General features: G+C 51.7%; 14 protein-coding genes across 14 annotated transcripts; 7 read left to right on the top strand and 7 right to left on the bottom strand.

Moving 5' to 3' along the window:
• Positions 1 to 678: 678 nt before the first annotated feature.
• CLUP02_03527 (UDP-galactose transporter) lies at positions 679 to 2,320 on the bottom strand (the record flags this gene model as incomplete). Its single annotated transcript, XM_049282547.1, has 5 exons — positions 679 to 865; positions 1,086 to 1,419; positions 1,485 to 1,865; positions 1,918 to 2,008; positions 2,072 to 2,320. The coding sequence occupies 5 exons, from the start codon at positions 2,318 to 2,320 to the stop codon at positions 679 to 681; spliced, it is 1,242 nt and encodes a 413-aa protein (XP_049139690.1).
• Positions 2,321 to 2,383: 63 nt separating this feature from the next.
• Positions 2,384 to 2,690, bottom strand: CLUP02_03526 (uncharacterized protein; the record flags this gene model as incomplete). Its single annotated transcript, XM_049282546.1, has 2 exons — positions 2,384 to 2,562; positions 2,663 to 2,690. The coding sequence occupies 2 exons, from the start codon at positions 2,688 to 2,690 to the stop codon at positions 2,384 to 2,386; spliced, it is 207 nt and encodes a 68-aa protein (XP_049139689.1).
• Positions 2,691 to 2,720: 30 nt separating this feature from the next.
• Positions 2,721 to 3,530, top strand: CLUP02_03525 (uncharacterized protein; the record flags this gene model as incomplete). The annotated part of the gene is made up of 5 exons (XM_049282545.1): positions 2,721 to 2,825; positions 2,868 to 2,908; positions 3,110 to 3,237; positions 3,326 to 3,342; positions 3,402 to 3,530. 5 exons carry the CDS (start codon positions 2,721 to 2,723, stop codon positions 3,528 to 3,530), a joined length of 420 nt encoding a protein of 139 aa, XP_049139688.1.
• Positions 3,531 to 3,586: 56 nt separating this feature from the next.
• On the top strand, positions 3,587 to 4,411 carry CLUP02_03524 (dephospho-CoA kinase; the record flags this gene model as incomplete). The annotated part of the gene is made up of 1 exon (XM_049282544.1): positions 3,587 to 4,411. One exon carries the CDS (start codon positions 3,587 to 3,589, stop codon positions 4,409 to 4,411), a length of 825 nt encoding a protein of 274 aa, XP_049139687.1.
• Positions 4,412 to 5,071: 660 nt separating this feature from the next.
• Positions 5,072 to 6,964, bottom strand: CLUP02_03523 (short-chain dehydrogenase; the record flags this gene model as incomplete). Its single annotated transcript, XM_049282543.1, has 6 exons — positions 5,072 to 6,007; positions 6,067 to 6,175; positions 6,232 to 6,282; positions 6,370 to 6,493; positions 6,562 to 6,705; positions 6,796 to 6,964. The coding sequence occupies 6 exons, from the start codon at positions 6,962 to 6,964 to the stop codon at positions 5,072 to 5,074; spliced, it is 1,533 nt and encodes a 510-aa protein (XP_049139686.1).
• A 323-nt stretch (positions 6,965 to 7,287) lies between these two features.
• Positions 7,288 to 8,021, bottom strand: CLUP02_03522 (ARD/ARD' family protein; the record flags this gene model as incomplete). Its single annotated transcript, XM_049282542.1, has 4 exons — positions 7,288 to 7,419; positions 7,470 to 7,529; positions 7,585 to 7,896; positions 7,992 to 8,021. 4 exons carry the CDS (start codon positions 8,019 to 8,021, stop codon positions 7,288 to 7,290), a joined length of 534 nt encoding a protein of 177 aa, XP_049139685.1.
• Positions 8,022 to 8,859: 838 nt separating this feature from the next.
• CLUP02_03521 (Der1-like family protein) lies at positions 8,860 to 9,721 on the bottom strand (the record flags this gene model as incomplete). The annotated part of the gene is made up of 2 exons (XM_049282541.1): positions 8,860 to 9,417; positions 9,542 to 9,721. The coding sequence occupies 2 exons, from the start codon at positions 9,719 to 9,721 to the stop codon at positions 8,860 to 8,862; spliced, it is 738 nt and encodes a 245-aa protein (XP_049139684.1).
• A 636-nt stretch (positions 9,722 to 10,357) lies between these two features.
• On the top strand, positions 10,358 to 11,369 carry CLUP02_03520 (histone H3-like centromeric protein cse-4; the record flags this gene model as incomplete). The annotated part of the gene is made up of 4 exons (XM_049282540.1): positions 10,358 to 10,431; positions 10,794 to 10,921; positions 10,973 to 11,097; positions 11,154 to 11,369. 4 exons carry the CDS (start codon positions 10,358 to 10,360, stop codon positions 11,367 to 11,369), a joined length of 543 nt encoding a protein of 180 aa, XP_049139683.1.
• Positions 11,370 to 12,326: 957 nt separating this feature from the next.
• On the top strand, positions 12,327 to 12,908 carry CLUP02_03519 (FUN14 family protein; the record flags this gene model as incomplete). The annotated part of the gene is made up of 3 exons (XM_049282539.1): positions 12,327 to 12,549; positions 12,601 to 12,680; positions 12,759 to 12,908. The coding sequence occupies 3 exons, from the start codon at positions 12,327 to 12,329 to the stop codon at positions 12,906 to 12,908; spliced, it is 453 nt and encodes a 150-aa protein (XP_049139682.1).
• Positions 12,909 to 12,919: 11 nt separating this feature from the next.
• On the bottom strand, positions 12,920 to 15,191 carry CLUP02_03518 (metallopeptidase family M24; the record flags this gene model as incomplete). Its single annotated transcript, XM_049282538.1, has 4 exons — positions 12,920 to 13,345; positions 13,408 to 13,669; positions 13,771 to 14,860; positions 14,945 to 15,191. 4 exons carry the CDS (start codon positions 15,189 to 15,191, stop codon positions 12,920 to 12,922), a joined length of 2,025 nt encoding a protein of 674 aa, XP_049139681.1.
• Positions 15,192 to 16,318: 1,127 nt separating this feature from the next.
• On the top strand, positions 16,319 to 16,639 carry CLUP02_03517 (uncharacterized protein; the record flags this gene model as incomplete). The annotated part of the gene is made up of 2 exons (XM_049282537.1): positions 16,319 to 16,360; positions 16,418 to 16,639. The coding sequence occupies 2 exons, from the start codon at positions 16,319 to 16,321 to the stop codon at positions 16,637 to 16,639; spliced, it is 264 nt and encodes an 87-aa protein (XP_049139680.1).
• A 337-nt stretch (positions 16,640 to 16,976) lies between these two features.
• CLUP02_03516 (uncharacterized protein) lies at positions 16,977 to 19,871 on the top strand (the record flags this gene model as incomplete). The annotated part of the gene is made up of 6 exons (XM_049282536.1): positions 16,977 to 16,993; positions 17,045 to 17,177; positions 17,255 to 19,040; positions 19,096 to 19,280; positions 19,335 to 19,607; positions 19,662 to 19,871. The coding sequence occupies 6 exons, from the start codon at positions 16,977 to 16,979 to the stop codon at positions 19,869 to 19,871; spliced, it is 2,604 nt and encodes an 867-aa protein (XP_049139679.1).
• Positions 19,872 to 19,955: 84 nt separating this feature from the next.
• CLUP02_03515 (tryptophanyl-tRNA synthetase) lies at positions 19,956 to 25,012 on the bottom strand (the record flags this gene model as incomplete). Its single annotated transcript, XM_049282535.1, has 15 exons — positions 19,956 to 20,413; positions 20,482 to 20,600; positions 20,705 to 20,820; positions 20,884 to 20,964; positions 21,092 to 21,385; positions 21,621 to 21,947; positions 22,066 to 22,295; positions 22,382 to 22,809; positions 22,873 to 22,997; positions 23,085 to 23,184; positions 23,632 to 24,015; positions 24,061 to 24,179; positions 24,244 to 24,534; positions 24,605 to 24,832; positions 24,899 to 25,012. 15 exons carry the CDS (start codon positions 25,010 to 25,012, stop codon positions 19,956 to 19,958), a joined length of 3,414 nt encoding a protein of 1,137 aa, XP_049139678.1.
• A 1,298-nt stretch (positions 25,013 to 26,310) lies between these two features.
• Positions 26,311 to 27,501, top strand: CLUP02_03514 (histone-like transcription factor and archaeal histone; the record flags this gene model as incomplete). Its single annotated transcript, XM_049282534.1, has 4 exons — positions 26,311 to 26,367; positions 26,517 to 26,678; positions 26,742 to 27,410; positions 27,472 to 27,501. 4 exons carry the CDS (start codon positions 26,311 to 26,313, stop codon positions 27,499 to 27,501), a joined length of 918 nt encoding a protein of 305 aa, XP_049139677.1.
• Between the last annotated feature and the right edge of the window lie 8 nt (positions 27,502 to 27,509).

Here is a 27,509-nt window from a genome sequence, read left to right as displayed (position 1 = left end):
CCGAGGCTACGCTAGAGGAAGCTTGGAGGAGTGTCAGGATGCTCTCTGCCACATGCCTCAGCTGCCCACCCTAACGTACATACTGTGGAGTGTGATGTCACGGGTCCTGATGGCTGGTAACTACCTCAGGTATGTTCTACTTCATACAGTTCTACAGGGGAGCCCAACGTGCATCAGTTCCAAGCTTTTCAACAAGAACCACCGTTGCTTCCTCCCTCACCTAAGATGGGGAAGTTGCGTGACGAGTTACTTTAGAGTAGCCTAGCAGCTCAGGTGCGGAAGATACCTAGGTAGTCAAGCCATCTGACAAACACATGCCGATGGCTCGCGTTTCTCTCTTGAGGACCGTTTACTACTTCAAACCCCACGAAGCAAGCTGCACTCCTCTAAGCTTTGACGTGGGTACGTGGGGCGATGTCAGCGTTGCAATTTTCTTCAACCGATTGGGGCGCATCGGTATGTTCAGCATCTCAACCAAACTCACCGCCACATCTTGTTGAATCAAATCGTTAAAATGGATCGCAGATATGTCGCCCCCCTGCCGACCAATTCACAACGGGAATTTTGTCAGGGCCCTCGCGAAATCAGTGTCATGGCATTACAACATTGCTACATCGTCCATAGTACTGTACTATCGTTCCACATTCATTTCGTCAGCAAACGAAATGCTGCAGTATTCTAACACGCCTTTTCGTATCTTGTCATCTCGTGCTTCTCCTTGTTCCGCTCTTCCGCCCACACCTCAAAGGCTGAAGCATGCATCGCGGCACAGGTTTTCTTGTCTATGCTGATCTCAAGAGCAGAGCGAAGCCGAACCTGGCCGAGTTCACATGCTATTGTGCCCTCGGCCATCACTCCTGCACGGCTGTCCAAAATGGGATAGATGACGGCCGTCATCAGCGTGCCACCAACACAAGGTTCTCACGCGGATAAGCTACGCCCAAAACTTGCCTCTATTCCGGCAACCTTTCCATACTGGCAGCCACTACTTGTTCGCATCCCTATTGCTTTGCGAGCTCGCGCTCATAGGTTGTGTCGTCGGCAATGACATCTTGGAAGCCTCCGTCTGACGGATTCTTGCCCACGCGTAGACAATACCGCTGACGAAGCCAACAACAATAGCCGACACACTGCCAAATGTGACAGGGGCGTCGAAAAAGACCAGACCACTGATGGCAATGGGAAGCTTGTTGAGTGCGCCAACCACAGAGTATGTCGTTGACGAGGTGACACGAATGCACCATGCAGAGCAGTAGGAGATGAAGATGGCGCAGAGTCCCGAATAGATCATGCCGACAAACAGGCTGTTGCGCGACTCGACGGGGAAGTTCTTCTCGATGTTTGCCGAAGACCAGTCCTCGGCAAGGAATGTGCAAACGATGAGGACGGGAATCGTCAAAAGGTTGTTGTAGAACATGGCTTTATAACACACTCGTCAGTAAATTCTGCCAATTAGGAACGCCTGGATGTTCAGGGTAACCCACTGTCCCAGTCCTTGAAGTTCATCTTCTTGATAACTTTGCGCATGCCCAGCACATAGGCCGCAGTGCAGCAAACGTTCATGCCCATCCACGCGTACCCAGCGTTCAAGGTCGAAACGGCGGCAGAGGCTTCGGCAGACTGCGATCCACCTCCAAGAGCATGCTGGACATCAGCCCAGGCGGCAACAACGGAGCTGAGGACCATCAGGCCAAACGAGAGAAGGGCAAGAGGGCTGACACTGCCGCCGAACCACAAAACCTCGCCGTACGCGATGACGATGATGGTTAAGTTCTTGAAGATGGTGTATACCGGCACAGAGAGAAATTGCAAGGCCTTGGTGCCCGTGTAAATCATGCCAACCAGGAGGAGTGCGATAGGGAACCCTGCAGATAGTAAGCTTTGGCCGATGCCTGCATCACGTGAGACGAGACCAACATTTCTTTGCCTTGTCAGTGTCGAATGGCGCCAGGTTCGTAATCATTCCGAGGTTCTTGCACACGATAATGGTAAGGATGCACACGATGGACTGGATAAGAGGGCTGAGTTAGAGGTAGTCGCGACTGGGGATTTGCCTTTGGATAGAACGCACCTGGACAGCAAGGTAAAGAAAGTTGAGGTTCCAGAACTGGCCTGAAACGACGTATTTGTTGACGACGGTCATGCTGATGGAAGAGAAGCAGTAGGCGAGAATGGCAGCGCCGGGACTGTTGTCAATCTTGCTGATTGGCGATCCAAGAGTAGGACGCGGCCTTGGGGGAGGCCGAGCCAGAAAGCCATCCTTCTCTCCAAATGACTCGGAGGAGCGGAGCTCGTAATCCTCGTTCTTCTTGTCCGTCATGATGGCGCTCGGTGTACAACTGTCTGGACGGTATATCAAATTGGCAGTAGAAGCAAGCTGGCTTCAATAGGTTTGGCGCAGGATGCAGCCGTGGAGCTTGCGAATGCGCCGAGATTCGGTAACGGGGAGAGTCGTGTATGACCGGCCTCGCAACTGCGACGAGGTAGAAGGTAGTGATGGGTTGATCGAGTCGTAGCTGCGGTCCTTCACGCTTCGTTGTTTGCGGACGCGGTGATCTAGCTCTAGGGGAAGCGTTGTTGAAGATCTGGGGTTAAGAAAGAAAACGGAGGTTAAGGGGGTCAAAGGCTCTTGGGCATTAATTAGAACGGACGGGACGGGAACGCAGGGGAACACGCGTGCGCCTACCCATCAAGGGTCACGGAATTTCACCTCAGATTGGATGGCCTTAGTGCTTTCTACAGGCCAGGTGGAGAATCTCGGGGCACGTAAGCTCTCCAAATACTGCCCGCGACAGCCCAGTCAAGGAGCCATGAAAGTATCTTTGGTAAGAAGGGATGAATGCAAGGGACCACTAGACACCTGGCAGACCCAGGGGTGCACCATTCCAATTCGACCACAGGGCACACAGTAAGGGAAAGTGTCACGCTGCCTCACCCTGTCCAGTTTTTTTTGTCTGGGTTTTTTTTCCTTTGCTTTTTTTCTTGTTCTTCAGAATTACATAAGGCAAGACCGCAAGGTTGGCCCCTGGCGCTATCTTTCGGGATGGTGCCTACCTATCCGTATATGCCTAGGTACGTGAGATAGCTCCCAAGGTCACCTCAACCCCAGGGGCCAGTGTACCGACCTGAACGAAGGCCAGCGTTTTTCTCGTCCCGTCAAGAAAGAATTGTATGATTTCTGCGCAAGCCAAGATAATTTGACAACCAAAGTCGCCAAAAGTTCATTACGTTGCCAAGGTACCAAGTTCCTTCAATCGCGCTCTCTTTCAGTTATGCTTGGCACCGAAACTGCAAAGTGAATGTCAATTGGCTGACGCATGGGTAGTCGTACCCCAAGCTCATGTACCTGCCCTGTGCTTTCCTTCTTCCTCGACTCGAAATAACCTCGGATCCATCATCAGTCCACCCCCACTATCGCCATTAACGACCTGAACTTCATCCCTCTTCCCGTCCCAGCTCCCGCATTTCCAATTCAATACCGTGGCGCCGATATCGAACCCATCGCATTTGTCGCCGGGGCTCGCATTTAAATTTCGGAAGAAGAGGCCAATCCGAAATCACGCCCTGAAACGGGGATTCTCTCACAATGCTCTTCATCGGTCTTACGGGCTCCATTGCAACGGGCAAGTCAACCGTTTCCTCCATCCTCTCCAAGCCCCCTTACTCCATTCCCCTCATCGATGCCGATGTCCTCGCGAGGAAAGTCGTTGAACCCGGATCAAAGGGATATGCCGCCATCGTGAAGCATTTCCTCCCCACAACCCCGGACCTCCTCGTCCCGGTCTCAGAGACCATGCCCGAGGCCGGGCCCGACGGCAAAGGTCGACCACTCAACCGACCCGCCCTCGGCAAGCGCGTCTTTGGCGACACGGAAGAGCTCAAAAAGGACCGTGCCGTACTCAACGGCATTGTTCACCCCGCCGTTCGCTCTGAGATGTACAAGGCCATTCTCCGTGCCTATGTCACCGGTCACTGGGCTGTTCTCCTCGACGTTCCCCTGTTATTCGAAAGCAGCCTCGACCGCCTCTGCGGCACCGTTTTTGTCGTTGCTGTCAAGGACCCCGAGGTACAGATGCAGCGTCTCATGGCCCGCGATCCTCATCTCAGCCGCGAAGACGCCGAGAACCGCGTGCTCAGCCAGACGGATGTGAGGCTCAAGGCACGGAGATGTGGAGCCAGAGGTGAGGGCAAGGGCGTCGTACTATGGAATGATGGCTCCAAGGAAGACTTGAAGAGAGACATCGGCGAGGCTATCCGTCACGTTCAGGCCTCCAGCCCAGTATGGTGGAGTTGGCTGCTTCTGGCGTGTCCACCAGCAGCGGCAGCCCTTGGGGCCTGGCGGTTTTGGCAAAATGTTCGCATCAATAAGGCATGGTCGGAGCAGGAAAGAATTGAGAAGGCAAAGTTGTAGGCTGAGCCTCAACAACACAGTACAGTTCCCGGTGACCTCATCACCAGGCTCACTCATGATCTTGAATGAAGGCAAGCGTCTCATGGGTTTTCGGTCACATATGCGAGCTTCATTGCCCCGTTTCATCGCTGCGGCATGTCTAAAAGCACAACTGCTTGCTGAATAAGACGGGTGAGAAGATGGCACCCAGAGGCGTCCAATGGCGAGGCTCCCAGATGTTGGCAACAATACGTACTTCCAAGGCCCTCTCCCGTCGTCAGCCGCCCTGTAGAATCGAAGATGACGTGTAGGCAGAGATAAGAGTACCCCCAACGCTGGTTCTTCAAAGCAGGCGAAAGAGACTCGCGTGTATCATGGGGACAACTTCAAGGACCTGCAAGTACGGACGGGTACTTTGCCAACGTCAGCTTCATTCAACAGATGCCTCGTCTGTCTGGTCTTGCAGTCTTCTCTTCTGTGATTTGTTTTCGCTTTCCATCACTTCAAAGGGTTTCCCCTGCTCTCTTGTAGAAGAATGTCCCCGATGTCTGGCAAAGCTTGAAGCACCGAGGACTCTTTGCGCATTGGAGTCTGCGAGAGACAGCACCCACCACTCGCATCTTTGCCGTTGACACAGAAAAACAAAGAACTCAAAATTCACTCAGACTCAGTACACAACTCCTACGCAGTTACCTGGCCAGGCGCATCCTGCCCAGAGTCGGCCATGCTTTCATCTTGATCTGCTTGCGCCTCCTTTCCCTCCCCTTCATCAGGCGGAGCGGGGAAATTTAGATGTTTCCAATCCTCCAATTCTTCGGTGACGGACCGCAGCCTATCACGAATACTCTCTATTGCATAGCTCCCCAGAAGGAGCCGCAGCGGGGGATACGAGCAATGAGCTAGTTGCCAGACGAGCTCCGCACACTTGACGGCGCTTGTCGGCTGCCGGTCACCGAGCCACTGAACCATTCTTTTGGCATGCAACGCTGGTGATGTTGCCTGTGCGTAGGCATCGCTCGCAGGTTTGATGAGGAAATGACCCCAGGTTGGTAACGGTGTTGCAAGGGTATCTGGCTCGTCCCTTCTGACGAACCCCGGCTCTACGAGTGTTGCCTTGACGTTGAATGAGTCTGTCTCGTAAAGCATAGCTTCTATGAGTCCCTCGACGGCGTATTTGGTAGCACAATAGGGGCCGAGGCCTGGAACACCCAGAGCTCCTGACGTCGAGCTGAAAATCAGGTAGCGGCCGCCGTTCTGTTGGCGAAAGTAAGGTAGGCTGGCTTGGATAATGTTTAAAGTGCCCATGAAGTTCGTCTCGAACTGATTGCGGATTTCGTGCTCATCCTGGTCCTCACATGCTCCAATTACGCCATAGCCAGAACAGTTGGCTACGACGTCAAATCGCTGGAACCGCTCCAAGGTCCGTTCAATGACCCGCGCTACCGAGTCTCTCGCTCGAACGTCACACAGCATCCCCAAGCAATTTTCATTGTCCTGCTGTGCTACCATTTCCTCCGGTGTCGTCTCGAACACACGGCCCACGGAAGTGACGAGATCTCCTTTGGACAAGGCGGACTTGACAAGAGATCTACCCATGTGGCCGGTTCCACCAAATACCTGCACAGGAAGTGCTCAGTCAATGTCAGAAAGTAACATTAGGGTGTCCCATCACTTACAACCCAGACCAACTGCTTCCTCTCGCCGTCAAGTTGTGGTGGATCACAGCTAGCTGGGAGTTGAAGCTTCACTCTTGACGGTCCATCCGCGGGAGTCGCGCTGTTCTCGCTACACACGTCCATCGCGCTCGTTTCACAGTCGCTGGGTGGTATTACGAGCTCTACGTAGCTCTGCTGATAAGCTCGCGGCCTCTTGGCAGTCGGTATGGAAGCAGTCTTCAGAGGGGCAATCGTTGCAGCTCGTTCGTTACGGAAGAGAGCTATTAGATGCAATATTGATGGTAAGATGGAAGAAAAGGGAACGGTAAAATGCCGGTGGCTTTAGGAAGTGAAGATATCCGAGCCATTAAATCAATATAGAGCAAGACGAGGTATGGAGAAGAAACGTAAATCGAATGCGAGATTTCAGCTTGCTCAGTGCATCCACCTGTGAGACGAAGTGAAGGTCGAGGTAAGAATTGGTGGCCTTGGGAAAGGCCTACCCGGGCGAGGTACTTTTGCCTGCTCCAATGATACCGAGACCGATGAGGGTGTGGTTGTTGAAGGCCGCAAGGTGACCAGTGCTGATTGCTGGATGAACCCGGTGATTTCGGTAGATGAGAACTGGTATATCCGTACCCCACTTCCCCATATCCCCTTCTTAATCCCGGTACATGCATGAGCGGCTGGGTAACCGTATAACGGTATGTCTCTATGCATCTAAAATTGGCTTCTGATGCCAAGTTTCACGATCCTCAGCCACGGGATGGATGTCGGATGGTTCTCGCGTCGCCTCCTCATGACCGCCAAGGTAGGTAGGAAGGTAGTGCTGGATGAGCCACTCCCATTCTCCGCTGTCTACTGGTTCCAGCAGAGCAGTGATTGTTCTTACGGGTGAGCGGCCGTTCACCGTTGGCATCTTGGGGTTGGCAAGCCGGTCTTCATTTGATGGAGGAATTAGACAATAGGGACAAATCTCGTCAGATCTCGTCATATTTGCGCTGTGCAGTAGATGGAGATGTCAGCATAGGCATTACCCAGTCTAGCGCCTGTCTGCCAAGTCGTACATTAGTCAAAGAGGTGCCTTCGTAACGAGACTTGCTGTACTCGGAAACATGATTAGAGTGCAAAGGATCCCGCAAGTGGCACGAATCATCTCCATACTCCCACTAGATATCTTATCCACCTGCTTCGCTCATGCCCACAGACTCTCCCCCATGTACCGTGTCCTTAGCTGGTTGTTCATGCTGACACGCCGTTCTGAAGGTATTGCTCAACATATTCTTTCCTGTGCGGGTTCACATCAAGGTCCTTCGTCCTGTTCAAAGGGGTCCACTTGGGCTCATCCTTGAAGAGCCTCATTGCCTTGATGTACTTTGGACTGTTAGCAAACTACATAACCTCTGAATACATGCACTGCTTACGTTAGACTCGTCGGTTGTGAAGCGGTGGTAGATGCCAGGAGGCAGGATAATTAAGTCGTCCTGCCAATGGTCAGCTGGTTGCAGCGCCATTTGCCGACGAACATGGCGATGTTACCTTCTCAACACGGATACGAACCCAAGCGTCATCGGCGCTTCTGACGTCAAAGAAACCTTGACCGTCACGAACATAACGAATTTCCTCATCCTCGTGCAAGTGCTCGTGGAAGAAAGATTTGACCTTTTCCTCATAGATCTCGCCCATCTTCTCTGGCGACACAACAATCTCGTCTCGGTTCCTATAGCCGCGGTCCGAAGCCAGCTGGTTGACACCATCCAGATTAGGGATTTGGTGGTAAAAGACACCAAGCTTCTTCAGATCTTCGACGGTAACCTCCTTGCCAGAGTCATGTGCCAGGCGCTGGTCACCCTATGGTGTCGTTGATAGTCAGTGATTGATTACTACCGAGGACTCGAACTTTGGTCATTTTAGACATTTTAAAGAAAGGCTTCTTCTCAACTTACATCAAGGCCGTCATACCAATAAGCCCTCATGTTGGTGAGTGGGTAATGTATCGCAAGCCTGAGAGCTGTGCGTAAATGAGACTCAGAGGTTTTGTATGCCTATATAGATGGCACTGTGAGTACTTTGTATCAAGAGTATTCCGCAAAGTAGAATATCAAAAGGTTCTGTGGTCAGCAGTATTGAGTTGGTGTTATTTCGATTGCGCTTTGGAGGCAGTAGGTAATGAGGTCGGTTTCACTTTTTGTATTTGAAATGACGCAATTGGCTCAGCAGGTGGGGTCATCAGAAGAGGTGCTGGAAATGAAGCGTGTCGTTGTCCGTCCGGCCTTACCTCTACTTGTACATAGATAAGTCAGGTTGCACGTGGGCGGGGCTACCATAAGGTAGGTCATTCCGGCTGGAACCCACCATCGGCGCGCGGCAGCCCGGCCTTCCTTTGCGACCGCGCGTGGAAGTCAAGACGGCCAGAGTCAGAGCCAGAACCATCGCCCGAAATGTGAATTGGCTATCTCAAGGTACTTGAGGAAAAAGCAATGCTAGTCAAAGCATCTTGAATCACGACACATTAGAATGGGAAACACACGTTGCAAAGAGAACATGGATAACAATACATGACATTCTTACGTTGACCTGTGCTTTCGCCTGGGACAAATGTCGGGCGTGGAAGTCAGCTCTAAGGTATCTATGCTTATGGCGAATTCAAGCCTGAGGTGCTTCGTTGATGAAAATCATGCATGGGTACAAAGACATATGCCGCTTAATGGCGATATTGATACCCCAACGCCAAGAACAATGCAAATGTTGCTAATCCCACCAGCTTTTCCCATCTTCTTTTTCGTCCCCAATAGATTTGCCCAACATGTCCCATCATCGAACGTCAGCAGCAAGCTCTGGCCCTCCGGCAATGGCAATCTCATTGTTGATGCCATCAGCTGTTTCCTCCACCTGACGTCTCTCAAACAGCCTCCTCCACCAGCTTGGAGGGTCGAATGGACGCGACCCATTGTGCAAAGGCGGGTATACATCAGTAAAGAAGTACCAGATGTGACCGATCACCACGCCCATAATTTCATCCTTGGGAATAGAGCCATGGAGGATAAGACTGAAGGCCATCAGAACCCACGGTAGGTAGGGGGCTGTGAAGACCAGCAGTCCAAGAAAGCTCAATCTCGTATCCGGGTTACGCCGCGACCAAATATAAACGAGAGTTGAAGAGAGTGGGTGGCCCAAGAACGGCATCGAGACCATTGGCGACAAGAGAAGAAGACTCGCCATGGAATAAACGAGCAACCAGGAAAAGTGTGCTGGGGAGCGGCCAGAGGACTCTTCGAGTAACCGCGCGTAGCGCTGAAGGAAGTAGACATGGAATAGCAGATCGAGCGAGAATGGGCCGAAGTAGAGGAACGTAGTAAGAAGACGCCAGTACTATGAGGACATTCAGAGTGATCAGCAATAGTTCGAATGTCTTCGGGGGAGAGAACTAGACTGTGGTGGGGTTGCAATCATCGCCAACATATCAATAAATGAAGAATGGAAGAATTAGGCGAACCTGGGATTTGGCGAAGACAGCGCGAAAGCTGTAAAACAACTGAAAGGGAGTGACCATTTGACATTGTACGAGAGCGCTAGTCAGAACGGTAGCAGTCGTCCACCATCTGGTGCAAATGGGCATTTCCCAGAACCACGTCTCAAGGGGGAATCGGCCCCCGTCACCCATCATCTGGTCCATGCTGCGTAACGAACTGGGATGAGAGTGCTTCAGAGGCGAAGATTCGTCGGCAAAGAAGTTGCCCTCATTGCCTGCCGTGCCGGAGCTTTGCGGAAATCGAAGGGCGTGAAGTGCCGTCTAAGTATCTTGGTCGTCTGAGAGTGTAGCTAGGTTGAGGGGTTGCAAAAGCGTCGGGGAGGACGGATAACACTACGTTTGCGATGCTTGTCGATAGAAGAGACCAAGCGACTGGCCGTGACTACACGGAGGGACGAAGTTGAATCGGCAATAAATCGTCAGATACGTCGCCGGCTTGGGAAGTGACTGAGGTTAGAGAGGGTGGGAGCACGACTGCATGTAGTCAAGTTACAAGTCTGGAGAGGTGGCCTCTGAGTAACGTAGGTAGGTACCTAGCGGGTAGGAATTACCTAGGTAGGCACGGTCGGCACCTTGAGCGCTGACGAACGGTTGATGCCGGTCAATTTATTGCTGGAGGTGAAGTGGGGAGTGGGGACAGCTTGGCAACCAGTACTTAGCAACAGTAATCGGCCCCTTGTAAACTGGTGCCGTTCCTTCCCACAAGGTACCTTATTCGCGTACTTGTATATCCACCTCACATTACCTAGCGCTTCACGTGCCATCAGTAAACCCACAGCTATGGAAAGGGACCGCATCAGCCTCACAGTGCCGACTCACACAGACAGCCCTGCACAGCAAGTGGTGCAGTACGCGTAAAGTGGCCTGGCGTAGCCAGGACACGCGTTAAGAAACACGCGAAACGCGTCCCGATCGATTTCCCTTGAAAATCGCGGGGCTGGTAGCGCACTACGGTTCAGGTCCTATCGGAATGGGAGAGTAGCTCAATTACTTTCGTTATTCCTTCAACACCACCATTATCACCTCCGAGCTACAATCTCGTCCCGGCTTCTAATCCGTCAAACATAATAGATGAAGCTCAGTTGACCTTCATTATTCTGTCCCTACTGTCGCAATCCCAATTGAGACTTTTCCTACGCTGCCCTCACTCTCGCAACCTTGTCTTGGCTATCGCACTTGTCCGGCCCTCCTTTGGACATCCACTTCGCCCCTTTAGTCAAAATAAGGATCCCCCGAGCAGACCTCTGCAAAACAGACTTCGGAAAACGCTATTCATCGCCATGCCTCCGAAGAAGAGACAGTCGGACGTTGTGCGTCGCAAATCGCGACAGAGCGATGTCCAACGTAAAGATTATGCTTCCCCGGTCGTGTAGGACGGGTGCTGACGAGGAGCAGCTGGCGATCCGATCCCCAATCGAGGCAAGCGACGCTACAGACCAGGGACGGTTGCTCTTAGGGAGATTCGGAGATACCAAAATGGCACCGACCTTCTGCTGCGACGTCTTCCCTTCTCACGTCTAGTACGTTCAGACCCAGTCAATACTCTAGGACACGACAGGCTAACCGTTCTCTCTAGGTTCGCGAAATTGCCGAGTCGGTAAGGCCTCGAGGCGAAGCTATGCGATGGCAGTCACAAGCAATACAAGCACTGCAAGAAGCTGCCGAGGCTTTCTTGGTTCACCTTTTCGAAGATACAAATCTCTGTGCAATCCATGCTAAGAGGGTGACCATCATGCAAAAGGATATCCAGCTTGCAAGGCGCATTCGCGGCGTATGGGGTGGCCTCGGCTGAAGTTACCAAGGTTAACGAGGACTATTGATCTATGGGGCTTCTGACGATCACCGAGCCGCCTTGGTGAATACCTGGGGTCGCCCTCTGGGCGTTGCTCGCTATATTTGCGAACACGCGGGATCCTCCCTACGAGGTGTATAATTTCTCTGGCTTCTGTTTCTGTTATATCATGGTTGTGCGGATACCCTTTCTGGGATGGCGGTTTCTTCTTGAGATTTTATAGGGGGTGGGGAGTTCGTGGCGTTGGCGATGCTTCTTTGTTACTTGAATGTCAACACCTTTTGGGATGGCCATGCGGTGTGACTTGAAGGAAGGTTACGTCAGAGGACAGGAAAACACCAAGGCACTGAGGCACCAATCCTTGACGCCCTCGAGTAACGAGGTCCTCCGAATTAGCAACCAGACATAATCATCAGTGGAAACACATGCAACAGCGTGATCAAGTTGCTTGGCATGTCTCCAAGTACCTCGATACCAAGCTTAGTTAGGTTCCAACTCACGGTTCCTAAGGTGCCTAGGTTACGTAGCTAATGGCACATCGGCGGTATGGGTCACCAAGCTTGCCAGGTATGCCTGGTTCCTCAACTCGTTTCCGCAATCTACGCTCCAGACTGCCACGTTTATAACGCACGTCAGGGGCGTATCTGAGGTTGTCATGTTGGAAGTCGCCCGACCAAAATGCCTGTATTCAACTGTACCTCATTCGCAAGGTCATGGAATGTACCGTGCCTTAGGTGCTTATGTAAAGAAGAGCAACAAAAGTATGAGACTAGTAGTGCCTTACCTAATGGAGGGTAAATCAATGATCGTAAGGGCACGTAAGAAAGGTGCATAATGAGCGTGCCAAGGTACGACTCTTCGTTTACAAACTTATTCTCAATTAGTCTCTCCCACCTTCCTCCACCACATGCAGCAACGTTGGTTGACTTCGCTTTTCATCTGAGCTGAAACGTTCCCATGAGCGGCCTCCTTTCAGCAAGATTCGCCGGTCGGCGCCTGGCTTGGCCGGTCGGCGCTGGCTTTTGCGTCACCTACTCACTTGTCTACCGACAAACGCCTGGGAACTTTGGCTCTCATCTCACCTCAACCGCGGCATCGCCCAATCGCGCGCAAGATCGCCGTTCATTTGGGAGCTTGAATCCAGAATCGATGAGACAGCTTTCGCGCGGTAGCATCTATGGTATGAGAATTATATATCCCGAACGGGTATGTCTTGTTAATATTGGTATAGGATTTGGAGTTGGACTTCTCGTCGGCTTTCTATCTCACACTCTGGCTCTCCTTACCGGCCTAGCCATGTTCACCATTTACGTACTTGCTGCCGCTCCCCAGGGAACTCACTCGTCGGGTTATAGTTATTTGAATTCGGTGCTAACAATCGTTCCATAGCTTGCGCATCGATATGGCTTGGACTTGCCCCAGCTTCTCGGCTTGAAGAAACATCTAAACAAGGCCATTCTGACAAAGCCTTTCCACAATGCTGTTTTCCGGCTATCTTTCGCAGCTACCTTTACTCTCGCCGCCTTTGTCCGCTTTTAGGTCTGATAACCTCAGAAAGGTTGCGTCTCCCGTGTCAGCCACGCTAGGGTCAAGGGGTCGTTCTGGAAATAATCCTTCGTTTTCTGGAAGATTTCCGCATTGTGCTTGTTTAGCCACGCTTTCTCTTCCACTGTCAAGAGACTGGGGTCAATCAAATTTTGGCAGTATGGGACCATAGTGACGTGCTCGAAGCCCAAGTAGGGCTTGTCGCCAAAAGAATGCTTTGTCTTGACTTCGGTTACCATTGCGACATTCTCGATCCGAATGCCATATGACCCGTCCTCGTAGAATCCTGGCTCGATAGACACTACGTTGCCTGGTGCAAGAGCGACTTCGGCAAACTGGACTCTGGTGCCGATACCGATAGGGCCCTCATGTACGTTGAGGTACGACCCAACACCATGACCAGTTCCATGACGGTAGTCGAGGCCCTCTCTCTGAGGCGCAAGCAGTGTTAGTTAACCATCTCTGCTGGTCAAGGCTGCGATTTAATACGTACCCATAGGTGCTGGCGAGCCAAGCAGTCAAGCGCAAAGCCAGTTGTGCCCTTGGGAAATATCGCAGTGTCCAGCGCAATGTTCCCCTTAAGCACCAAGGTATAGGCGAGCTTCTCCGCTTCCGTAGGTTGTCCGAAGTGCAAAGTCCTTGTTGTGTCGGTAGTTCCGTCAAGGTACTGCGCACCAGAGTCGCACAGGTAAATGGCATTGGGGTCAATGGTGCTGCATGCCCCTCGCTCCGGCTTATAGTGAATCACAGCGGCGCTGGAGAGATATCAGCAAGAGTTGGGATGATTGGTGTCTCATGGTGCCGCCATAGCCCAGGTAGAATATGTTCACTAGAGGCAAGAGAAGTCCAAACTTACTTCGCACCGGTCGATGAAATGGTGTCAAATGACAAGCCAACGTAATCTTTCTGCTTTGCACGCAGTTGTTCGAGTTTGTCGCCTGCCTCAACTTCGTCCAACTTCACTTTCTTGGCCACAAGCTGGTCTTCCAGCCAAGCAAAGTACTCGATCAAAGCAGCGCCATCACGAATGTGACAAGCCCTCATACCAGCCATCTCGTTCTTATTCTTGACAGCCTTAGAGTCCCCGATAGGACTTCTTACCTCGTCAACTTGACCGTCTCCGCCCAGGGAGCGCTTCAATGCCCAAGATGCCTTGTTGGAGATCATGAACCTCTGAGATGTAGTTCCAGTTGCTGACTCGGTCGATTTAACCTCGGATCGTAAAGCGTCAATTGCATCGAAGATGGCTTCGTAAGGCTTGACAGCGACGTCATTCTCCGCAAGATAATCCTGAGTCTCTTTTCCAAGCTTAGTATCGTCAACATAAAGGGTTGCTGAATCGGGAGTAATGATTGCATATGAGAAGAAGACGGGGTTGTAGGGAATGTCGTCGCCGCGGAGATTGAAGAGCCAGGCAACCTCGTCGAGCATTGACACAACAAAGGCAGGTGAGTTCTTCTTTTCCAGCTCTTGGCGTAAGTCCTTGAGCTTGCTCTTGACGTCCTTGCCATTGAACCTCTCGGGCAGCACTTTGACGGGGTTCTTGGGGCGAGCCGGGCGATTAGCAGCCCACACAAGATCCACCAAGTTGTCATCCAAAGGCAGCAGATCACTACCGCCAGATCTCTTGACCTTTTCAGCGAGTTTCTTGGCTACGGAGCCTGTGATGAGTTTGGCGTCAACACCGACAACCTTGCCACCAGTAGACTGTTCAGCAGACCATTCTTGCCATGTAGGAACATCTTGGAGACCTTGTTTCAGGAGCAACCAGTTTTGATCAAGCTGCTTCGAAGCTTGGTTGAAGTATCTTCCGTCGGTAGCCAGCGCAGCCTTGTCCAAGGTTACGACAGCGCAGCCGGCAGAGCCACTGAAACCAGAGATAAATTCCCGGCGAGCATCGCAGCCAGCGATGTATTCGGAGGCATGGGAGTCTTCAGAGGGGATGACTACACATAGAAGAACAGGGAATCAGTGACGACGCTACAACAACGCAACCGGCAGAAAACTGGCTTGCAGTGATTTGTCCATACCGTAAACGTCGACCTTGCGCTCCTTCATCAGCTCTCTGAGCCTTGAGAGGCGGCTGGTTGTGTCGATTCGCTCCATATCTAGGGCTGGGATTTGGTGTAATGCTCGATGGCCAAGGCCAGGAGAAGATATATGAAAGCCGGCGGATGATGCAGCGGGCGGGGGCCAGACGCTGACGCTGCTTGTAGGGAATCGATAGCTGGTTCGGCAGACAAGACAAAGGGCAGGGCGAAGACTGGTCCTGAGCATGAGGAGGGAATGCTGGAGGTACGACCAGGACGGTGGGCGCGTGTGGTCAATTGGGAAGCGGAGGTTAAGGCAAAGGTAAATGGGATACCCGATGTGGCTTGACCTGCGCGGGGACAACTAACTCCACGGGCAGCGTCGGGACAAGTAAGGTAGGTAGGCACGTACGCAGGTAATGGAAGGAGCTGACTGTGACGACTCCACGTTTGGAAAATGCTGCAGCTCAGGTCAGGCCTGGGTACAGTAGGTAATCCTGCCTAGCTACCTGATAGTGTGGGCCTGGACGACAGATACATACAAATGCACACCAGCTCTCCTTCCACAAAAGTGAGTAGTGCCCCGCACCAGCTCATGTTCAGACCTGAGGGAGGGGCAGATTCCGTTACTGCCCGCCCTTCTGTATGGTACCTTAAGACAGCGGGGGCCTGTGTAATAGGCAGCTGGAGCATGTGGCGTGGTGAGATGGCACGTGGGTCGCATGGACAGGTACCAAGGCACCATGTTAAGTACATATATACCTTAATTAGGTAAGTAAGTCGGTTACTGTCGAATGCCTTAGGTGAATACATATGTCTTGCACAGAGTTATCTACCAGTTGCCTACTTCCCAAGACTTTTAGTCGCCTTAATCGCATAAACGGACTATGAGCTGCCATTCTTGCCAATGGAAGGGGATTATTTTGGATACTTAGGCGTCATTATTGTGACTTGTTCGCAGGTAATGCCAGGTTATCCGTAGAAATTAAAACACTAAATCTTCTTCTATCCGTGACACCTCGTATCACTGTCTTTCTCTTCCATCTTCCCTTCCAATAGAAAAAGACGTTGTCCGTTCTTCACCAGGTTACTTTGTCGCTCGTGTCATTTGGTCCTCCAGGCGACCCGACCCACCCTCATCTTCTCCGAGCTTTCTTACGCTTCACTTTGGGCACTAGGCCTGCATTTTATGTTTACCCAGAGCCTCAACTTCAAATTGTGACGCTCAACCATAGTTCCAAGCTCTGACGCCGCCATCCATCCTGCGCCTGCCTCTTCACGTCGAAGCACATCTTCATCATTGAGGAGATAGTTGAGTGTCAACATGAGAACAAAATCGACAAACATTTAAGTGCTTCATCCTTTCTCGCAAACATGGAACCACAGCTGCCATCTACCATACAAGAGGCAGAAGCCGTAAGTCTCGTACCCACCCTCGGCAAGGTAGTGACTATGCTGACAGTCGCCTCGCAGTTAGTACTGGCTCTCTATGAACCGTCTCCTCCTGAGACCATTGCGCGCATCCAAGAGACGCTTCATCGCATGCAAAGATCCCCTTCCGGCTGGTGGATCGCCCGTGATCTCTTGGGCTATGCAGACGACAAGGTCAAGTTCTTCGGTGCCCTCACCCTGATTGTCAAGCTTAACACCGAAAGGTTGTATACCACCTCTCAATTTGGCCAGCACCGCCACTAATATCGAGATCAGCTCCTCGCTGTCAAAGGAAGATGCATCAGAATTGCTACAAAATCTCATAGGCTGGTTTGTCAGGTCTCTGGACGACGGCTCCGGAGCCATGGTCGTTAGGAAGCTATCCGCAGCTTTGGTAACCTTTTTCTTATGCTTTCCCACCCAGTGGGGGCTTTGCATCCGTCACCTCTGTCTCTCTCTGTCCGAAGGTGTAGCATTGCCCCAAGACCGAGTCGATGAAACCATCGATTTATCGAGCGTCCTGCAAACACTCCAGCCTCGAAACTTCCAGGCCGCACTATGGTTCTCAGGAGCACTAATAGACGAAGCAACGAAAGTGGAAATGAACTCAGCAAAACAGTGAGCATTGCAGCCTTTCTGATCCTGGTCTGTTCACTAACGGCGCGGAAGCATGGGTTTATATGAAAATCTCACGCGCAATGTTCCAGATGCTATGGCTCTCATGTCTCACGGATTTTTACGCCGAAGATCTTCAGATCCAATGAGCCACAGCTTACAGAAAGACACCATAACTTGTCTACAGGTAGGCAGTCACCTCGTTTATCCAATCGCGTGAATGCCTCATCTTTAGGGACAAGTTGCTCACCACACATCGTCCAGTCGTGGGTTTGGTTCTCTCAGAGGGTTTCAGCGCACAACGACGAGCTTGTCCACGCTCTTCGGGCCCTGGTTCAGCCTACGATCACAGCTTTGTGCGATAACGAATTGTACGAGGGGGCCGTGGAGTTGCTCTCCGAAATTCTGTCAAACTACTCGGGCTTCTTGACAGATGAACATTACGAATCCGTCTTTTCTCTTTTCGAGACCCAGTGGTCTCATGAGCGATACCAGCGTCTTGTCCAAGGGGACTTCGACTTTGATTCCGTTCAATTCGGGCAGCTCATGATCGCTCTTGGCGATTCCAAGGTTGAGGATCTCATTCACGGTGTGGATGCCCGCTCATCGCGTTTTATCGCACATCTTCGTGGGCTCCTCTCTGCCCAGGGATATCCTGTCAGCGAGGACAAGATTTTCGTCCCGGCCCTCGAGTTCTGGTCCACCTATGTTGAGACATTAACAGACTGCATTTACTCGGAGGAAGAGGGCTCAAAGGAATGGGTCTCTACGGCTACATCCCACGTTCTGGAAGCTATATCGACTGTGTGGCAACGAATTGCATACCCACCTGCCAGTGTTCTTGCTGATTGGGATTCGGTTGACCGCGCCGGTTTTGGCGATGCAAGGAAGGATGTTGCTGACCTTCTTCAATCGACCTTTACCGTGACTGGACCTCCCTTAATCTCAACTTTCGCCAATCTGACTCTTCAGTCGTTGTCACCAAACTCTTCGTCTGATCTTGAAGCTGCAACGTTCTGTCTTGGATCCCTCGCCGATTGCGTAACTGGAGATGCCAGGTGCGACGAAAGCCTCAGAGCTGTTTTCTCCTCACCACTATTCGACCTTCTTCGGACATCGGGTTCGTCTATGCCAGGTCGCACTCGCCAGACCTGTATATCCCTGATTGAAAGATACTCCGATTACTTTGAGCGCGAGACCCAAAGCCTTCCAGCTGCACTGAATTTGCTGTTCTCTGTCCTTGCAGATCCCTTACTAGCTGGGCCGGCCGCCAAATCCATTTTACAGCTTTGTTCCTCGTCACGCTCCATCCTGGCATCGGAGGCAAGCGCATTCCTCAGTCAATATGAGGGTATTGCCGCACAAAGTCAGCTGGACTGTCTGGCTGTTGAGCGAATCATGGGAGCCATAGCCGCTGTCATCCAAGCCGTCCCAGATGAGAGCACCAAGTTCGACCATATTAACTTCTTACTCTCGTTCGTCCAGAAAGATGCTCGCTTGTCAATGCATCTATTGTCCTTGCCCAGACTCCAGAGCGACGCATCAGGCAGCGGAACAGACATTCATCGCTGCCCGACGCTAGGCGATCCGTCGGAACTTCCCCTGCACATGGCCTTGAAAGCTCTGAGATGCCTCATAGGCATTGGTAAAGGTCTACAGGCTCCGGGCGACGTGCCTTTCGACCTGGACAGTGAGAAGGATATCCCGGCGACCGACAGCTCCTCCAGACTCGGCCATTTGCAGTCTGGGATCATGTCAATGATAGTACAGCTTCAGAGAGCGTTCCCACAGAGCGACGAAATTTCCGAGAGCATTTGCACCATTTTCCGATCGGGGTTTTCCGAGTCGGACGCTGGCCCATTCGTTTTCCCTCCAGGGCTGGTATGCGACTACCTCACTGAACAGACACCTCAAACACCTCGAATTGGCTACTTTGTGAACACTGCTTGTTCTTTTCTTAGTTCACTAAGAAATATGAAGAGCGGTGATGTGGATGAAGTAAGGACGAAACTTCTCCGATGGGTCATTACTTTACTACAGCAACAACCAGGTAAGATCGCATTAGTTTCGATTCCAGGACCACGCTCACGATTTTGACGTAACAGAGCCAGATAATGATGTAGAGTTGGCGCAGAACGGCATTGAATTTACGAACCGCTTGATCTCGCGGGAGCCTGCGTCGCTTTTCCGACCGGATTGCCTTCCTCTTACGGAATTTTTCTTCATCTACGCCTTGCGGATCCTAGATGGGCGCGAGCCACTACCCAAAGCTGCAGCTGCGGATTTCTGGGTTTGTTCGCCAACTCAGAGACATACGACACTCAATTGTACTGACCAGCACTAGGCCACGTTCATGGCTCTGAAGCCCGCAGATGCGACGATAGATCACGCGATAGCTCAGTTAGGCCCATTGCTGGCCCAGTCCATCGTTCGTAACATCGGCGGAACTGCCTCAAGGAGCGAACTCGACAGATTAAGTGAGCCTCTGAAAAAGATGGTCAGCAATCAAGCCAAAGCTCGTAATTGGCTCGAGCAAGCTTTGTCGGACCCATCATTCCCAAGCCAGCAGCTAGCTGGCGATGAAAAAGCGGTTTTTCTTAAGAAAATCATGAAGTGGGTTTGACTTTCTTCGTTGAGAGTGTGGGAATGTATCACTGACCATCTCTGACAGTCTTCGTGGAGCGAGGGGTACCAATCAGGTGGTGCGAGACTTTTGGCTTGCTGCGCGAGGCTCAAACTTCGCCTATGCCTCGTGAAGAGCATGTTCGAGAACATGGAATCCAAGAGGCAATGCCTCAACAGCCCACCGGCGTTTCTCCTACACCCAGAAATGACTCCCAGTAACGATGCACAACATTGTGGTTCGCGAAATGAGAAGTAATGATACATTGTGTTACAAATGTCCCAGCGCCACGATAGGTTAAGGGGCGCCTCGCCAAGCTGGTATTGAGATAACGATGAGGCTTCACAGCCCCGTGGCTTCTCTCACTAGGGCCATTGTTTCGTTGGCATTGAGACGGGCCTTGCTGGCACCCTTTGCTTCGACGGCATCGAGATATCGTCCCTCGTCAACAGACAGAAGCTCCATGTAGCGCTCACGGATTCCGCCAAGCCCCTCGACGACAGCCCTTGAGACGGCTTGCTTGAGATCTTTGAGAGAGGCATGAGAAAAAGAGTCGGCGAGTTGAGCTGGGTTCCTGGCATGAACATCAAAAATAGAGAGGATCTCCAACAGGTTTGATACCCCCGGCCGGTTAGCCGGATCATAGGAAACATTATTAGAGGAGTCTGTCAATGCACTCATTATCTTGACGTTGATCTCTTCGGGCGTGTCGGTGATTAGGATACGTGACCTCGGGTCCCTAGCGGATTTCGACATTTTCTGGGTTGGTTGTTGCAACGACATAACCCGGCGTGTCGGTGCTATATCTTGTTAGGGAATTGGCCCCCGGAGATAGATGATGATAAGAAAGATAGCTGGACAAACTCACATGTGATGGTCTCAGGAGACACCAAGAGAGGGCCGAAGTTGTGATTGAAATTTGTTACACACTCGCGAGCAAATTCCAAGTGCTGTCTCTGGTCATCACCGACGGGTACATGAGTGGCTCTGAACGAAAGTTAATCAAGTGCATTGCACCATGATTCCCATGATAGGTGCAGGCGGCAGGCGAATAACATGGAGCGCTTGGAGATACGGCCAAGTGAACGTACCGGTGGACGAGAATATCAGCAGCCTGCAGGACGGGATATGAGAATAGGCCGAGCTTCAGCGAGGCTTTCGCACCTTCATCAAGAATGGTGGCATCATTTGAGAGTGACAGCTTGCTCTGTCAAGAAGTACCTGGTGTCAGTAATTCATCTATTGATCAAGAGACGGTATAGTACTAGACCTTCCACTGTGTCATTCGTGACAAATAACCCATCGAGGCTGTACAGCTCAAGATCCACATGAGCTCAGAATGCGCCGGGACCTGATGTTTGAATTGTCAGTCTTCGGGGTCAGGGCGGCTTCAGCGATTGCCCAGGTAAACGACTTTGGGTATACAAATATGTGTGAGAGAGGGGGAGGGAGGCGCGGAGGGGTTGATCGTAACATACAGATGATTGATAGAATAAAGTCGAGCGTTCGGGGTCGATACCTGCAGCCAACAGAGCTGCCAGCGTTTCCCTCTTCCATTGCCTGAGCTGTTTTGCGTTCTGGGGTACGGTGATAGCGTGCAAGTCGACGACGGAGTACACAAGTTTGCAGCTCTCAGAAGGCTTGGCTTGGAGTTGCACCCATTGGCGGATGGCACCGGCGTAGTTGCCCAGGTGCGGTGTTCCCGTAGGCTGGATGCCCGAGAAAATGACTTGGTGATTCCCACTTGACGCGTCGCGGCGTCCGGCCGGAACCTTGAGCCGGTGGACTGCCCGCCTCGAACGTTGCCACATGAGGAAGAGTCGTATTAATGTTCAGAGTAGAGAGGTCTGACAACGATTTTAGATTTAGAAAGAACGAGAATTTCAGGCATTGTACTCACTTTGTGTTGTCAATAACGAAATAGGCCCGAGGCGTCAAGAGGTTAGGTAAGACCCGCAGATGGCTTTAACCCCCGAAAATAGTTGCAAGCTCAATGACAGTTCATACCTGCCAGCCCGTGTGCTCTGAATCGTTGGCGCACACAAACATGATAAACCCACTGACCGAACGAAAGGGTGAGAAATCCGACGCATGGGGCAATGAACCGGTTATTTCCGTTCTGTCTATATTGCTATAACGGGGTGTGATTGGCCCTGGGCCTGGAGACATAGTTGAGGATTTTGTCATGATATGATGTCCAATGGCGAGCAGATCGCAGGCGCACAAGTCTTTGTAAACGACATAAGAATAGCAGTCTGTGACCCAACGCGACAAGGGCCAGGTTTGATATTTATGATTTACACAGGACACACCCACGACGGGGTCCCTTTTCAACTATTTGATACACTGACAGAGCCTTTTGTCATTCCTTTCTTTGGCTGTCCCCAATACTCTCCCTAGGTCCGACACGCCAGCTTATACGTCGACATATCGGTGGCCCGAACTCTCAGACGTTTAAGGCTGCCTTCCTTTTGGCCGCCTCGTCTTTCTTCCATTGGGTCTGGAGGAACCGCCGCTCCCCCTCTGATCGCTTGCCACTATCCTTATCGAACCGAACTGTAGCCAAAAACTCCTCCACTTTCTCGACTGTATCAAGTTCCCGGTTTTGACCCAGATGGTTCCACCGCGAGTCAATCGCCTCAGTCGTCTCTGGATCAATGGCATCCATGGCCTTGCCGATACCTGGGAAAAGAATGACACGTTAAATCTTGCTTCAAACGAGCAAGCAGGGACCTGCCTGCACGACGTCTTCCGTTGTTATGACCTACCAAGCTTTCCAAAGTCCCACACGTTGGCCTTCATACCAATGCCGTAATAGGCGTGCTTTTGGAGAAAAGCTAGCCACAATTGAACCGTCTCAGGATTTCCGTCGCGGATTTGAACAAGGCGACGCATCGTTATACGCTCGAAGTTCTCCTGTGACTTTTTGAAGATGAAACTACTCCGGGGAACCGTCCATCGTTCAGTAATTCGAGGCAGTGGCACAGGGCCGAATGCTGGGAGCTTCAGGTAGTACGCTGCGCGAAGGGCAAAGTCGGAGAAGAATTCGAGGTTCCTCAAACTGTATGAGCGCAGCTGAAGGTCGCATGAAGGAATTCCGTACTCGGCTTCGCGACGTAGTGGCTGGAGATAGAGTGCCTGAACGCCTCGAGGATATCTTGGTTCGTTCTCTTTGGTCTTCCCGAAGAAATGTTGCCTTGCAAGTGATAATCATCAATATCACCGCATATTGTATGGCCCAGTCGCAGTGAGTACTTACACAGGGTCAGACTCGCTAATAGCCTGCGAGTTTCTCGTTGGTTCGGGAGCTTTCGAAGGTTGCATCACTGAGGCTTGCGGCGTCTCTGTGTTGAGTGAGCGAGTCCATGATGGTCTCAGGGTTCCCTGCGAACCAGGATTGAATGGTCAGTGAGAGAACAACTTTTGCCTCGTCTACGCAACGTCAACACCGCGAGAGGAGTACCAACAAACCTGTAAATGTGACCGCGCCAGGCAGCGGGCGGTTGGCCTCAACAGTGTCGAAGCGCGCATCTTCTCTGCATATGGACCGAGATACTTGAGCAATGCGATGCTGTTGCCATGCGGAAAGGGTCGAGTACGGATCCTGACGGTAAAATCTAAAGGTACCCGCAAGTTATTCATATATGAGGTAAGCTGCGTGGGAACAGCCGTTTTCAAAAGAAAAGAAAAAAAGGTCCACTTTATTGAATACCTCGTTTTATGCATATGACGATTTGTTACCTCGCGTTGCTTAAATACATTAAATCTGCTTCGTTGGGTAATTCATATAGAGCGCTTGGCTTCCATTCTCAAGGACAGTTCATTGTCGTGATTGAATTTAACACTATGCTATCGAATATTCACATCCATCATGTCTTGCATTCCTGACACCTGCAACTCGGGGCAATAGTTCATGTTTGATTTTTTATTTGTTTCGCGCAGCTATCAGCCAGCGACTTCGGGTATCACGAATTTAAAAGAGACATCTTGAGCCAGAGTAAAACGTGTTTCTGGCTACTGGCGGCTGCGCCGGCGGCGCTCCACCAACTTTTTGTAAAAGGCCTTTTTGCCGCTCGCCTTTTTCGTTTGAATCGCCTCATATTTGGATCTGAACTTGCCCGACGCCTTTTCTGCGCTTAACAACTCATCCACCAGTGTCTGCGTTCTCTCCTTGCGTGTCAAGCGAGCGCTGTAGAACTCGGTCGGGCCCTCGACAATACGTCCAACATGAGCGTAGCGAGGTACCTTGGCCTTGAGGGATTCCTTCTTGTAGTGTCGCTTAGAATCGATGGCGGTTCCTCTCATGTGAAGAATCTGAAGGTCTCGCTTCAGCTCGGGGTCGTTAGGGTCTGTCTTGGGAATGCCAAACCAGCCCGGGCCAGCATTATCTTTGCCAGTCTGTCTGCTGTTAGCTCACAGGTCCATTGAAGACTAATAGGCAGGACACAGAATCGGGAGAGAGAGTCTCAAATCAGAGTAACTATGAAATAAATGATCATTTTGGCGTGGCAGGTAACCCAAGACGGGCACCGTCACCACATCAAGAAAATAAAGCAGGGGTTGCTTCTCATCAGAAGATGTGAGTGGTGGAGGGTAAGGAGTAGAAATTGCGCGAGGCGCTGCAACGTACCTTCTTCTCCGCTGGCCTAGGATCGCGAAGCATAACGCTCTTTGGGTCTTGTGCCTTGGCTTGCACCTTTGAATCCAGAGTTGGATTGGCAGGCGCGGCCTTCATAGCAATCAAGGTGCAATCCTTGGGCCGTGGCGGCTGCTTCGTCGCGAGGCGACTAGCCGCTTCTTTCAGGAGTTCATCAAGACGCCCATCGCACAGCTCTGGCATAGCGATAATGTGCGATTGAACAATGGGAGCTGACGGGAGGATCAGCTGTGTGAAGAAAAGGATCGAGGAGAAAGAAGAGAGCTGTGCCGATAGAAGCAAGATTTTTTTTTTTTCGTCTTTAAAGGTCTAGTGGGGCAATGGGATTCGACACGAGTGGATAGTGAATTGAGGCGCGTCGGTTAGGTTGGAGGTGATTACTATGTATTAGGTAATGCATCGATACACAGGCTGTTATGTAAGCTGGAAGCGATGAAAGACCAGCTGCCCTGGCCAGCTCATAGACTCCCGCCGCATTAGAGCAGCGCATTGCTCTACAGTGCAGTCGTATTGGATTCTCGATTCTCAGCCACGTCATCGGCCACATGCAGCTCTTACGCAACTGGGGACCACATCACCTTCACGGCATATCTAATATTGTCTGGCGTCAGATAGGAAATGGCAGCACCAAATTTTGGGGCGACTCGGCCTCCCAAGGGGCTGCGTGATTGACGAGGCCGTGGGATGCCCAACAGGCAGCTGAATAGAGTAATTCGGTGTGCTCTGAGAATTGAGGCTGCATGTCGCACCCAAGATACCAACGTTCCTGCCTGCAGAGTACTAAGTACCTATTGCTGCATTGCCCGATCGTAAAGTGCTCAACACCTAAAGGTTGAATTGAAGGTATGTTCGGTTACCAAGAACGTATCCTGGATTATACCTTAGGTGTCATTACACGTCGCTTGAATTACCCGGGCCACGCTGAGGACTTGGTTCCCTACCTTAAGGTGTCAAACCACGCACACAGTCAGGTGCCTAGGGTGGTAAGCAAGGTAGTAAGGTGAGGTGAGGTGAGGTGTGGTAAGGTGAGGTAGCGTTGCCTTGCAGTCAGGCCGTGATGTCCATCCAGCACACCTATCTCAGTCGGGTGATTTTTTTAGCGGTCAGGCACTCATGACAGGTTTAACAAGGTACCGCCCACATACCCTGAAGTACATTAGTCTCGTAAGGCATCCATAACCTGACCAATGGATTTCAGCCTACCTTATGCCAGCCTCCAGGTTTTGTGCTTTCAAGATTCTAGGTACCTTGCCTTACCTTACCGAGGTACATCCTTGTTCCTAATGACGCTGCCCATGGAAGAGGCTGTTACCTAAGGTACCTCACATCTGCCCCCGATAAGAGGTCTGTCGAGCCCACTCACCTCACCGCATGGGCGCTCAGTAGCCAGTATCGCGTTCAAGTTCGCCTGTCGCAAACATCAACCGGCTTCAAGTATTATATCTTTAGTTAAAGGGATCCAACATATCACTGGCGTTTGCTGTCTATCCGTACTCACCTCCTTCCACCCTAAATCGTTCGATTCTTCATCCTTGGCTCCCTGACAATACCTTGCGTGCTTACCTTACCTACGGGCAACCGAAGTTGTTGACAGAGGCAGTCCGCGGCGCTGAACCTAAGTACCTACCTACATTGCCTACCCACCTTGCCCTAGGTACCTTACTTTGGAGACCTGCCGGACATTTACCCGCTCTCTGCTCTCTCCTCCACCGTCCTCCCAAAGTCCAGAGTCCCAACGCCTCAAGGGTCTCTCAATGGTTGGTAGCCCGTGCATCGCAATCCGACTCTAAGCATCTGATTTGCGTATCTCACCGCGCCTCCGAGCCGAGACGCGCCAGAGCACTGATCGCAAGTCTCAATCAACAACCTTGAACGTCCGACAGACGACCCGACAACCCCCACACACCTGTGATTCGCAGCTTTCCCATCGCGTTGCCCACCAATTCCACGCATCAATCATTTTCAACCACCTTAGGTACAGTCAGGAATCACTGTTTCTCGCGACAGCTACCATGGACCCTCAAAATCAGCCTGGCTCTCATGCCCAGCAAGGCCGCCCGCAGCCTGTGTATGATACGTCTCATGGCGGCCATTATGGTAAGTGGAAATGCAACCAACCCCCTCGCCTACCCTCCCCGATCACGCGCGAATGCGCGATGGAGCGCACTCTTGACGCGAGCTACCTCCTTCACTTCATCCCAGCCTCTTCTTACCACAGTTGTACTGATGTCCATCTTCAAACTTAGGCGCAAGTGCTGCGGTTCGTATCTCCTCCTTGCGACTCGCAAACGGCGTCTACCTGCAACGCATACGATCCATCTCATGAGCCGTATCTAATCACGCACACAGCTATCGGCCCAGGGTTTCGCTCCCGCAGAACTTTACACCGGCCCTTGGGCAAATGTGCGGTCACACCCCCATTCCGTTTCATATGAACCTGGAGTCGACTGACGCGCGTTGCCATATGACAGGTTCATCAAGGCTTGACCGGCCAGTACAAGGACATCTTGACAACCTACTGGCAGCAGACCATCAATCATTTGGAAAGCGACAACCATGACTACAAGCTGCATCAACTGCCCCTGGCGCGCATCAAGAAAGTTATGAAGGCTGATCCCGAAGTCAAAATGATATCCGCCGAAGCACCCATCCTCTTCGCAAAGGGCTGCGACATCTTCATCACGGAACTCACGATGCGGGCATGGATCCACGCCGAAGAGAACAAGCGGCGCACTTTACAGCGATCTGACATTGCATCTGCCCTCGCCAAATCGGACATGTTTGATTTTCTTATTGACATAGTTCCTCGGGAGGAGGCTTCTTCGCATGCCAAGAGAACAGCGGGACAGGCTGCTCCCACACCCCAAGGCGTTCCAGCCCAAGCAAACCCCCAAATGCCAGGCCAGCATGGCTCCATGCCACAACCAGCAAACCATTCGTCCTCCTCGCATCCCATGGCGGCAACTGATTACGGTCTCGCTGGCCACGCTCTTGGGCCCGATCAGGATTATCGCCAAAACCCGAATATGTACCCCGGCCAAGTACAGCCAGGCCCCTCTGCCCCCTATGGACAAGCTCAACAACCCATGTATGGCGAGATTGAGGGCATGTATGGTTATGGGACTATGCAGCCACAGCAGGTGAGTGTCTGTCCAGTATTGATGATTCGCTACGCCACGAACGGGCTGACGAACTTGACAGCCTCCCATGTCCAGCGAGGAGTTCGAGTAGAGGATGGA

This window comes from Colletotrichum lupini, chromosome 2 (genome assembly GCF_023278565.1).
Source record: "Colletotrichum lupini chromosome 2, complete sequence".
Lineage (NCBI taxonomy): Eukaryota > Fungi > Ascomycota > Sordariomycetes > Glomerellales > Glomerellaceae > Colletotrichum > Colletotrichum lupini.
The sequence above is the reverse complement of the archived record's forward strand: the minus strand, read 5'-3'. Positions and strand labels throughout refer to the sequence as shown.